Source organism: Sturnira hondurensis, unplaced genomic scaffold (assembly GCF_014824575.4).
Source record: "Sturnira hondurensis isolate 20B ecotype Veracruz unplaced genomic scaffold, ASM1482457v3 Scaffold0020601, whole genome shotgun sequence".
Classification (NCBI taxonomy): Eukaryota; Metazoa; Chordata; class Mammalia; order Chiroptera; family Phyllostomidae; genus Sturnira; species Sturnira hondurensis.
The window spans coordinates 3,266,777-3,279,527 of NW_028093232.1; the positions used below are offsets into that span (position 1 = coordinate 3,266,777).

Below are 12,751 nucleotides of genomic sequence, written 5' to 3' on the forward strand. Positions count from 1 at the left end.
GACAAACATGAGACCCTGTCTGATTTCAGGCCGCTCAGCACACCCTGCCCCTCAGCATGTGGTTCTTACCACTGTTACTTGTTGAACTGGAAAGAATAGACCCCATGGTCTGAGGGAGCATCCACGGTCACTTGATTTTGCTGGCCGCTGTTCTCCTGTAACCACAGCCAAAGCAGGAGAGTCGCCCTGTGCACCCTTCCCTCACCTCCCACTGAAGCAGCCTGGCTGGAACCCAGCCAGACTCGTATGCCTTTCCCAGCTCACCCACCCCCACACACCAGCGTCAGTGTGCACGGGCACACAGCACACATGTACTCACACACAAAGCCTCACTTCCCCAGCATTTGGAGCGGCCTGTTCTCTTCCCAAGAAACACTAGTGTTTACTATCCTGGTATTTACTCTCTGGCCAAATGTCAGGAAGAGCCTCATTCAAGGACACACACCTTCCTTGCTACATTCTTCACATACCAGTCAGCTATTTGCGAACACAGAATTAGCATCACTGTTGAGAGGAAGGCCTTGGACAGGGAAAATCTGCCTCTGTTCATTTTCTTACCCTCAATCCAAATAGGTTATAAAGCTCTCACCTCAACTGAAACACTGGAAGAAGGCACAGGGGTGTACTGGGAGACGTAAGCTCCCTGCAGAGCTGCAGCGGTTGGCATGTACTAGAATGAAAAACATCAGTGGGCTTAGTGCGGTGATTCTTGGCTACATTTAAAGCACCTGGGGAGCTTTAGAAAAGACTGATGCCTCTGTTCCATCCACAGAGATTCTAGTTCAATTGTCTAATTTAATTGTGCTTTTGAAATCCATTTCAAGTGATGGTTCTAAGGAACACTGGCATAGGGGCACTTGTGCGGACACGGCTTCCTGTTCCCCTCTGTTCTGCCTTCTGCTTGTCCTCCCGCACTGCCTTCTCTGCCTTTAAGCCCTCCCGTGCGCATCAGAATGTAGCAGGCCTACATGACACCTGGTAGGCTCCGTTCATTCTTCTTTCTTAGTGCTATTTTGATAAGGATTCCTAGAAAATGTGGATGAACTTCCACATACACGAGTATGTAGACAGAAACACTGTTCAGTTTTATCAGTAGGAATCAGTTAAAAGGACTGGGCTGGGGAGCATTATAATGCTGTATTCTTGCCTCGTGGATTATTACCTGTTAGTTTATCTCCTACTCTGAGTGTGCTCTCAATGACACTGAAGTGGTTCTTATCATGAACAATTATTTATGCTGAAAAGTAGTACACAGGTATTCCTCCCTTGGTAGGAGTTTATAATCAGAAGTATCCTGCTTTACCGTGCCCGCGGTGCTGAGAGAGAGGTGGCCCAGCTGCTGGGTAACAGGTCCCATCATGGAGGCAGGCTGGAGAGAAATGGGGTGATCCATCCCTGGTGTCAGAACTGAACCCTACAGACAATGACAAAGGACAGGGTTCGTTGGCAGCATCCTGTGAGGCTGCCTGAAGCAGGGATTCATAGCTACCAGGGCCATTTAAAAATCCTGGGAGCTCTGGCTGGTGTGGCTCAGTGGATTGAGCATAGGCCTGTGAAACAAGGGATCGCTGGTTCAATTCCCGGTCGGGGCACATGCCTGGTTTGCCGGCCAGGTCCCAGTAGGGGACACATGAGAGGCAACCACACGTTGATGTTTCTCTCCCACTCTTTCTCCTTCCCTTCCCCTCTCTCTAAAAATAAATAAATAAAATGTTTTTAAGTTTTAAAATAAATAAATAAACTAAATTAAAACCCTGGGAAATGAGAGAGGAGCAGCCACCCAGCCATGCAACCGGAATAGGCACTCGGCCCATCAGTCTAGAGGGATCCCTGCCTAAGAATAACAAACTCAGAAATGTTAGGTCATATACCTTGGCTGCATAGGGACCTGAGCCAGAACTCAAAGCCCACACCCGCTTTCATCAGTTCCTAGTGGTTTTTATTTGTATGTTATTTTATTAAATGTATTGGGGTGACACTGGTTCATAGGGTCATACAGATTTCAGGTACACATGGCTATGATATGTAATCTTATATTGCACTGTGTGCCCACCACCCAAAGTCAAGTCTTCTGCCCCATGTGATTGGCCCCTCCCAGTGTTTTCTTTTACATCAAGTGGCCTCTGGCATTTGCCTGGTTCTGAATACTCACTGAAGGCTGCATGAGGTATGACTGGTGGTGCATCCAAGATGGGTTAGGTACTTGTAGAGGAGATGTCTGAGTTACTCTCTAAATCAAGCAAAAACAAACAAAAAAAATTTATTGCCTAGAAACAATTGTTTTGCCCAAGGATCTGATAATGTTCAAACAAACTCCCCCCAAAAGATGGAATGCCCCGTTATCAAATAGAAACACTAAGAATAAACTGCTTTAAAAATATTAGCAATTCTTGCCCTAGCTGGTGTGGCTCAGTGGATTGAGTGCTGGCCCGTGAACCAAAGGGTTATGGGTTCAATTCCCAGTCAGGGCACATGCTTGGGTTGTGGGCCAGGTCCCCAGTAGGGGTCATGTGAGAGTCAGCCACACACTGTTGTTTCTCTCCCTCTCTTTCTCCCTCCCTTCCCCTCCCTCTAGAAATAATAAAATCTAAAAAAAATATATTAGCAATTCTTATACCTCAACAAATCATCCAATTTAAAAATGGGCATCCCAGGGTCTGAAGTCCTAACAGTTTACCCTTTGTGGGGGTTCAGGACAAGTCACCCCCAGCTGTGCCTCTGTGGTGTGCAGATTATCTTGAGCTAAAGATAACTGAGACCCTACAAGAGAAACTTCTGCCCCTCTCTCCTTTCATTTAACTACTAGAAGAACGTGAAGTAGGGGCCTGGCCTATAATAAGAAATTATCAGAGACAGCTTCTTTTATCTACCTATAGGACAAGGCAAGCTACTAACCATTCAACACCTGCCCTTCTCATCCTGCAATGAGCCCCAACGTGCCTCACCCCGCCCTTGGCTCAGAATGCCAGGTGCACCTCACTTAACTGTCCGCCCCTGACCCTCTGCTGTGTGGGAAGGTTTGTCACTGATGTTGATGCTGCACAGGGGCAGTAAGAACACAGCTGTTGCTCTTGTATATTTTATTGAAAAAACAAGTTAAATTAAGTAGCAATTGGTTCCATATCATACTGAAAACTAAAAATAAAGAGGCCCCAAGAATTTAAGTAAATATTTCTCTAAGAAGATATGCAAATGGCTAATAAGCACATGAAAGAGGGGCAAGATCATTAGTCACCGGGGAAACGCAAGTCAAACACACAGTGAGACGCCACTCCACACCCACTGGGATGGCCGAGATCCAAAGGACAGAACAGCAACTTCTATGCAGGCTCTGTTGGAAGTAAGGCCGGCTTGAGTGTGGTTAGTAGGGTAATAATATGGGTGTAATAATTTATGGTTTTAATTTGACCAGTTCACCTAAAATGTCCCATGGTGTGCTTGAGTGTGATGTTGTTATGTTACAGAATTATATGCTTATGATTTTGTAATAAAAATTTTGAAATAAAAAGGGGCCGTTATTTGTGCTGGATCCTGCACACTGTACGCGGGAATGTAAAATGGTTCAGCAGCTTTGGAAAGCAGTTTGGCAGTTCCTCAAAAAAATTAAGCATTTACTGTGTAACCCAGCAATTCCACTGCTAGGTGTTCACTCAAGAAAAATAAGAAAAATAAAAGTACATGTTAACACAAAAATTGCACACAAACATTCATACAACCCACAGGTGGAAATGATGCAAATGGCCATCAACCGATACATGAATGACATAGTGAGGCATTATCCACGCAATGGAATATGATTCAGTCACAGAAAACAATGAAGTACTGACACATGCTATGATGTGGATAAACCCTGAAAACACGCTCACCGAAAGAAGCCAGGCACAAGTGTATTGTATGCTTCCACTTGCTATGAAATGTCTGGAACAGGCCAAGCTACAGACACAGAACGTGTACTAGTGGTTGCCAGGGGCTGGGGGGCTAGGGGAACGGGAATGACCACGTGTGAGTATGAAGTTTCTTTGTGAGCTGATAAAAATGTTCTAGATTTAGATAATGGTGATAGTTGTACAACTTCGTAAATATGCTAAAAACTACTGACTGTACACCTTAATAAGAGTATGACTTTTATGGTATGTGAATTATATCTCAATTTTAAAATGAAAACAAAATAGCAATGAGAAGTAAGAAATGCATCATAATAAACAAGTATGGTTTGTTCCATAAATGTAAGCATTGTTCAGATTAAAACTTTATACCCATAAGTCAAAATTGAAGGAAAAAGCCATAGTATAATGCTAGATATTGAAACGACATTGGATAAAGCTCAGCAGCCATTTATTTAAAAAAATCACAAAGTAAAATAGAGACTAGAAAGAAACTACTTACATATATTAAATGTTATTACCAAAAACTAGCTGCTAATATTAACCTAACAGAGAAATATTAAAACCATCACAATTGTAGTAACCTATCCTACAGTAAGGTTAAGTAAATGCAGTTAGATAAGAGCACGATTGGCATAAAATTGGAAAGGAAGAGAAACTACTGTTTTGCACTGATGATGTAACTCTATACCTTTAAAACCCAAGAGGCTCAATTAAAAAAAATACTAGTACTAATAAGAAGACTTGGTGAGTTAGCTGCATACTAAATCGATGAACATAAATCAACAGCTTTTTTCAGTGTATCAAAAGTGTATTTAAGAAATGCTTATAAAAATTATAGAACATTTAGGAATATATTTTACAAGGAAAGCATAAGACCTACATAAAGAAAACTAAAATCTCATTGTATGACATAAAAAAAGGTTTAAAAACATGAAAAAATACTATACCTTGGGTGAAAAGGTTACTATTATTAAAACATCAATTCTCTTAAACTAATATATATATAATATAAATATATATATTTAATGTAATTCCAATTAAAATCCTCAAAGATTTTAAAAATTTAGATAAAATGATCACATAAACTTTATACAGAAGAATAAATGCTAAAAATAGCAAAGTATGAAAAAGAAAGAGAAGATTTTGCCTCATCAAATATTAGAACAAATTATGAAAGCCACTGAGATCAAATTAATATTATCAGAATAGGAATGGAAACTACAATCATTGGGAGAAAATAAAGAATACAAAAATAAATCCCAGTGTTTATTTTTTATTTATTTTATTTTGGTGTTTTTCACTTTATTTTTTTTAATTAATTATTTATTTATCTTTAGAGGGGAAGGGGAGGAGAGAGGGAGAAAAGTATCAATATATGGTTGCCTCTTGTGCGCCCATGCTGGGAATTGGCCTGCAACCCAGGCATGTGCCCTGACTGGGAATCGAACCTTGATCCTCTGGTGTGTAGGCCTGCACTCAATCCACTGAGCTACACCAGCTAGGGCTCACTGTTTTTTTTTAATTTAACTGTTGTTCAAGTACAGTTGTCTGTCTTTTATTCCCATCCCAGCCCACCACCACAGTGCTCCCTACCTGTATTTCTTAAAATTTATTTTATTGATTACGGCATTGCAGTTGTCCCATTTCTCCCCCTTCACTCCCCTCCACCCCATTTACTCCCTCCCACCCACATTCCCCTGCCTTTAGTTCATATCCATGTGTCATACTTGTAAGTTCTTGGCTTCTACATTTCCCATACTATTCCTGCCCTCCCCCTGTCTATTTCCTACCTACCATCTATGCTACTTATTTTCTGTACCTTCTCCCCCCTTCTCCTCCTCCCACTCCCCTGTTGCTAACCCTCCATGTGATCTCCATTTCTGTGGTTGTTCCTGTTCTAGCTGTTTGCTTAGTTAGCTTTTGTTTTTGTTTTAGGGGTGGTTGTTAATAATTGTGAGTTTGCTGTCATTTTACTGTACATGTTTTTTATGTTCTTTTTCTTAGATAAGTCCCTTTAACATTTCATATAATAAGGGCTTGGTGATGATGAATTCCTTGAACTTGACCTTATCTGAGAAGCACTTTATCTGCCCTTCCATTCTAAATGAAAGATTTGCTGGATAGAGCAATCTTGGATGTAGGCCCTTGCCTTTCATGACTTGGAATTCTTCTTTCCAGCCCCTTCTTGCCTGTAAGGTCTCTTTTGAGAAATCAGCTGACAGTCTGATGGGAACTCTTTTGTAGGTAACTCTCTCCTTTGGTCTTGCTGCTTTTAAGATTCTCTTATCTTTAATCTTGGGTAATGTAATTATGATGTGCCTTGGTGTGTTCCTCCTTGGGTCCACTTTCTTTGGGACTCTCTGAACTTCCTGGGCTTCCTGGAAGTTTATTTCCTTTGACAGATTGGGGAAGTTCTCCTTTATTATTTGTTCAAATAACTTTTCCACTTGTTGCTCTTCCTCTTCTTCTGGTACCCCTATGATTCAGATGTTGGAACATTTAAAGATGTCCTGGAGGGTCCTAAGCCTCTCTTCATATTTTTGAATTCTTGTTTCTTCATATTTTTCTGTTTGGTCATCTTTTTCTTCCTTGAAATTTGTGTTCCTCTAATTTGTGACTAAAATTGACCAGTTCTGTGAGCATCCTGATCACCAGTATTTTGAACTGTGCATCTGATAGGTTGGCTATCTCTTCATCACTTAGTTGTATTTTTTCTGGAGCTTTGATCTATTCTTTCATTTGGGCCTTTTTTTTTTTTTTTGTCTTGTGGTGCCTGTTATGTATGAGGGGCAGAGCCTTAGGTGTTCACCAGGGTGGGGCAACCCATGTTGCTGGGCTGTGAAGCTGTGTGTGGGGGAGGGGTCTGAGACGGAACAATGGTGCTTGCTCCACTCTCTGCTGGATTTCAATCACTTCTCCTGCTTCCTGCAAGCAAACTGGGCCCTTCTGGTGCTGGTTCCCAGGTGGGTGGGCTTGTGTACATTCTAGGACCCTGTGAATCTCTCCAACGAACTCTCCTATGAGGCCTGGAGTCTCTCCCTGCAACTCATCCCCCACAGGTGAATTCAATCGGTGTTTTTAGGTTTTATTTTTATACGCTGGGACCCTGGGTTGCTGGGTCTGTCTTGCTTCCCACTGTCACCTGGTTCATCTGAGCACAAATGTGGGACTGGACACGCTGCGCCCCTCTACAATCTGCCACCTCGCTGGGTCCACCAGCTGCTGCCTTGTGCACCGGAGGCCCGCCAACCACCCTGTCTCGATCACTCTCTGTACCTGCTCCCTGACTCCGCCCCTCCTACAGGTCTGGATGAATGTGTCTACTTTAACTCCTTGGTTGTTGTCAGACTTCCATATGGTTCAATTTTCTGTCAGTACTGGGTTTTGTTTTGTTTTGTTTTTAAATTATTGTTGCCCTTATTTCAGTTGTGCGAAGAGGCACAGTGTGTCTACCTATACCTCCATCTTGGCCGGAAGTCCCCAGTTGTTTATTTTTTAAAAAAGAAGTCCTTTTTTTTTTAAGATTTTATTTATTTATTTACCTTTAGAGGGGAAGGGGAGAGGGAGAGAAACATCAATGTATGGTTACCTTTTGTGCATCCCCTGCTGGGAGTTGGCCTGCAAGGAACCGGCCTGCAACCCAGGCATGTGCCCTGACTGGGAATGGAACCGCGATCCGCTGGTTCGCAGGCCGGTGCTCAATCCACTGAGCTACACCAGCCAGGGCAAAAAGAAGTCTTTTTTAAAAAAAAGATTTTATTTACTTATTTTTAGAGAGGGGAAGGGAGGGAGAAAGAGATGAAGAAAAACATCAATATGTGGTTGTCTCTCACATGCCTCCTACTGGGGGACTTGGCCCATAGCCCAGGCATGTGCCCTGACTAGGAATTGAACCAGTGACCCTTTGGTTCATAGGCTGGCACTCTATCCACTGAGCTACATAAGCCAGGGATAAAGGCCAGTATTTGTTATATGACAAAGGTGGTATTTCAATTCAATGGAAAAAGAATAGATTATTTGCCCTGGCTGGTGTTGCTCAGTGGACTGAGCATCAGTCTGTGAACCAAAAGGTCACTGGTTTGATTCCCAGTCAGGACACATGCCCAGTTGTGGGGCCAAGTACCCGGATGGGAGTGTGCAAGCCACAACAGATGGACATCCACGTGATGGCTGTTTCACTCATCTATGTTTCTCTCCCTCTCTTTCTCCTTCCCTTCCCCTCTCTAAAAGTAAATAAAATCTTTTTTAAAGAAAGTAAACAAAATAATCCCTTTAAAAAAGAATGGATTATTTCTTTTTAATTATTTTTTAAAGATTTTATTTATTTATCCTTAGAGGGGAAGAGAAGGAGGGAGAGAATATCAATGAATGGTTGCCTCTCGTGGGTCCCCTGCTGAGAACTGGCCTGCAACCCAGGCATGTGCCCTGGCTGGGAATCGAACCACGATTGTCTGGTTCGCAGGCCCATGCTCAATCCACTGAGCTATACCAGCCAGGGCAAGAATGGATTATTTAATAATTTGGTTCTAGGACAACTGGTTAACATTTTGAAAGAAAATATAATATGACACCTACTTTCTGCCATATACAAAAACAAATTTCTGATGATTACACATTTACATATAAAACAATGAAGTAATCTTGAAGACCATATGCACCATACAGGGACTAGGAAGATCTTTTGAATTAAGACAAGAAATTCAAAAGTTATAAGTAAAAAAGCAGATATCTATAACTATATACAAATTTCAAACTCTGGCATGGCAAAAGCCGGTGATTCCCAATGTACGGTCCTTCAACAAGCAACAGCAGCAGCAGCAGCAGCACCTGAGAACTTGCTAGAAATACAAATTCTTGCCTCCTACTCTAGACTTATGGAATCCAAAAGTCTCGGTGTGGTGCCTGGGAACCTGGGTATAACTAGCTCTTCAAGTGACTCTGGTGCACAGGTAAAGTTTGAGGACCACAAAGTCAGTAGACAAAAAATTGGAAAAAAACATTTGTAACAAAGACAACATTCAGAGGATCGATACTTATAATTTACAAAACCAAACAGAAAACTGGGCCAAGCATATGAAAAGCAATCAGAGAACAGCAAATCAAAATATGACAAACACTGGAAATGCTTCAACTAAGCTGCAGTCAGGGAAGCGCAAATTGAAGTCACAGTGCACTTTACACCCGTGAAGGTGGGAAGGATTTGAAGAGCAATGTCACCTACGGCTGGAGGGAAGCAGCTGCTCTCACACGTTACTAGTGGAAACGTGGATTGACACAGCCTTTGTGAGAAGCAATCTGGCAACATTTATAAAACTCCACAGTCCATAAATTCAAACTATAATTGCACCCCTCGGACACCAGGCACCAGAAATATAAGTACTTATATAGGCAAGGATAGAGGCACGAGGATGTTTACTGCATAAGAAAATTTACTGAAGCCTTATTTATGCCAGAAAAACACTGAAATCCAAGCAAATGACCTTCACTGGGGTACAGATGAAGAATTCTGGCCCCGACTGGGTAGCTCAGTTGGTTAGAGCATCAACCTCACACACCAAAGTTCTGGGTCCATCCCCTGGTCAGGGACAGGCAGGGATCAACCGACGGATGCCAAAACACGTGGAACAACAAATCGATGTTTCTTTCTCTTCCTCTCTCTCCCTTCCTCTCTCTCTCTAAAATCAATCAACAAATTTTTTTTAATTTAAAGAAAAAGAATTCTGGTATCTCTCCAGCATGATCTACTATGCAACCACTGAAAAAGGAAATAATGAGAACAGAGAGCCCAACATTTGCTGTGTCAGAATCACCCACGGGCTCCTGAGAATCACTCAGACTTCTGGGACCATCACCAGCATCTAATTCTGTAGATCTGGGGTGGAGTCCAAGAATTTGTGTTTCTAAAAATTCCCAGGGGATGCTGACACCACTGGCCCAGGGCCTACACTTGGAGAACCACTGGTTTAAGGTGCTGTTAAGTGAGAAGAGCAAAGTATGAAAAATACATTTAGTATGGTCAACTTTTTGGTAACCTGAACAATAACTTCCAAAAACTATATACATATGTATATATGCACATGAAGAAAGACATTGAAAACAGTAGTGAATTGATAGGGATTTACTTGTGGGGGCGGTGGGCAGAGAGAAAGAGGGTGCTCCTACAACAGTCTACGTAAGTGGGGTGTGGCCACATGTTACGCTCTCCTGCAGTGATCTGTGTGTGGTATACACAAAAGGAAAACAAACAAGTAGTTTCCAGCCTTATACTCCTTTACTTAAAACACAGTGATGGGGAAAACCAGCACACCCTTTTTGGGCACAAGCGTACCTGATACGAAGACACAGGAGATGGAAGATACGGGGAGAGTGCGGACTGAGCAAGCATCCTGTTGGGGGCGACATTATAAGGAGCTGGGTAAAACCTGTAGGAAGGAACCTCATCAGTACAGAGTCACAGGAAATCAGAAAGGGCCCCCCATGGACAGACATGGCCACCCATTAAGTGCTGTTTAAAGATCAAGATGAAACATCCAAGTGCCTGGACAAAGGCTGCTGTCATCTGCAGCCGGCCTGGTTATCTAAAACACCCTTACCCATTCGGAAGAGCTGTAGTGGGGTCATAGGTCAAGGCCATACCACCCTATAAGGAAAGAACACAGTATTCATACTGTAAGCTCTCGGATAAGAACAGGAGCAAATGCAGGATGTCAAAGGTGGGGAAGTATTTGGTTCAGCTGATTAAAATAAAATCTGAACAAGCTGTTTCAAGTTTTTTCTGGGTGTGCAGGCTGCAAAATCCCACCCACTCCAGACCCACAGTGAGCAGCATGTTAAGTAGCCAGCTTCTCTCAGTTGCAAACTGCAGCTCCCAAGCTTGCCACCTAAGTTCACAGAAATCGGGCCGTGGCAATTCCCATCCCGTTTTACTATCTATCCACAGTACTCCTATCTCCTCAGAAGTCCTCTTACCATGTCTCCATTCCTTGGCCAGGCCCGTCCATTCTGCACAAATTTTCCTTGACTCTGTCGTTTCTTTGGACCACCATCAGCAAATTTGCAAAGCAACGGATCAGATGGGGCTACCAAGAGAGAAAGCAGACAGGCAGCTGAGTCCCACCTCACTTAGCCCGGTCACACTCATGCAAAACTCCTCCAGAGTCTTCACTGGGAGTAACAACCTATGGCCCTCTCAGCCTGATTCCCAGATGCCTCACCTGGTACTCCAGGGGGTGTCTTAATATATTTTCCATTAAAGTGGGTGATGATGGCTTCACACTTCTCTGTGGACTCCATCCTAAGGAGCACAAGAGGCGTTAGGCTCTAGCTTCTTCAGGATTTGTGCTCTCCCTATATTCAAAAAGAATGCCCTGAGTTCCCAGCCCCACAAATCCTCCAAAAGTTGTGCCTATAGGAACACAGAGTTTCCTCCACACAAATTCAAGATATTCTGAAGAGGCAACCCCAGCTGGTAATGAAGGTTCTCTCGGCTGGCTCCTATAGGGGCCCTGAAAGGAATAATGTAGGTCTTTAAGCTATGAACACATATTCCAAAGAAGATACTTATGGGTGGGACTAGTGATGTGTCTGGTTCATAAATAAAAATACAATAACTAGAGGCTGTTAACAGTACTTTTTACTACAAAATTCCTAATGGAAATCGTTCCCTCACTCTGACAAAACTACACAAGCTAAGAATTTGTCAATATTTATTTTTTGCTTCTGGTTATTTACCAAGGTCTAATTAGCTACTATAACATCATTAAGATTCCATGAGTCTGTAGGAGGAAACAGTCATAAGATGGGGTTTATATGGTCCACAGTGGTAGAAAAACAAGGTTGGGAAATACTGAGTTAAAGTTTCTTCTTGGGAAAAGAGGCCTGAGTGGAAAGTCAGAAAGTCAGAAAACCTAGACTCCAGCTTCTGCTCAGGTCCCAGAGCTCTGAGTTAGGACATGCACAAAAACCCTTTGGAAACTCATTCTTCATTTCCACTTTAGAGAAATTATCGTCTACTCTACTACACAGGATTGTACAGATCAAAAAGTTAATCTACATAAATGTGTTTTAAAAGTGTAAGAGTTTAGCCCTGGCTGGTGTGGCTCAGTGGACTGAGCACAGACCTGCAAGCTAAAGTGTCGCCAGTTCGATTCCCAGTCAGGGCACATGCCTGGGTTGCCGGCCAGGTCCCCAGTGCGGGGTGTGCAAGAGGCAACCACACATTGATGTTTCTCTCCCTTTCTTTCTCCCTCCCTTCCCTTCTCTAAAAGTAAATAAATAAAATCTCTTTTTAAAAAAGTATAAGGGTCTATGTAATACAAAGTACAGTATCCTCCTCTCTTTCCATATTTCAAGTAGGTCTCAGTATATTTTCTGTGCCAATAACCACTAAAAATATAAACCATCCCTATGAAGGCAGTCACCAGAAAGGGCCTCAAATGGAACTTTTTAGAGAAAACGACATGATCGGTATCCTGGAGCAGAAGTTTGTAGCCGGGTTACTCCTACTCCTTAGTCAAAGGGGTGAACAGACACAAAGTGTCAAGAGAATCACTTTGAGAACCTCAACTTCATCCTAAACTCTTTCCTAAAACTCATCTATCTGGGGCATTGGTCCCGATCAACGATCAAAGCCAAAGTCCCCTCTCACAGCCACCCTCCTCATTTACTTCCCACTCATCCCAAAACACCACGCAAGCAGAGAAGACCAACGGAATTATGAATCTTTTTGTAAGTTAGATGGTCCTGATTCTTCCTTCCAACAGAAGCTGGAGGACTTAACAAGGTGTCAAATGACATATAAAAAATCAATTTTCATGATAGATTACCCTGGTTCTTGGCAAATAATTCAAAAGAATTAAATAAAT

General features: G+C 42.5%; 1 protein-coding gene across 5 annotated transcripts in view; it reads right to left on the minus strand.

The window, feature by feature from the left end:
• RBMS2 (RNA binding motif single stranded interacting protein 2) overlaps positions 1-12,751 on the minus strand; it is a 48,525-nt gene that overhangs the window by 2,479 nt on the left and 33,295 nt on the right. For 4 of the 5 annotated variants that reach the window (XM_037030019.1, XM_037030023.1, XM_037030020.1 and 1 more), the window contains 8 exons: positions 11,102-11,181; positions 10,857-10,966; positions 10,481-10,527; positions 10,216-10,309; positions 2,153-2,230; positions 1,304-1,414; positions 590-670; positions 70-155 (listed from right to left, as the gene is read on the minus strand). In XM_037030019.1, coding sequence (XP_036885914.1) covers positions 75-155; positions 590-670; positions 1,304-1,414; positions 2,153-2,230; positions 10,216-10,309; positions 10,481-10,527; positions 10,857-10,966; positions 11,102-11,181 — 682 coding nt within the window. In that variant the 3' untranslated portion in view covers positions 70-74. Of the gene's footprint in view, positions 1-68; positions 156-589; positions 671-1,303; positions 1,415-2,152; positions 2,231-10,215; positions 10,310-10,480; positions 10,528-10,856; positions 10,967-11,101; positions 11,182-12,751 lie in introns of those variants that run through there. The other variant, XM_037030022.1, reaches the window with a different exon arrangement.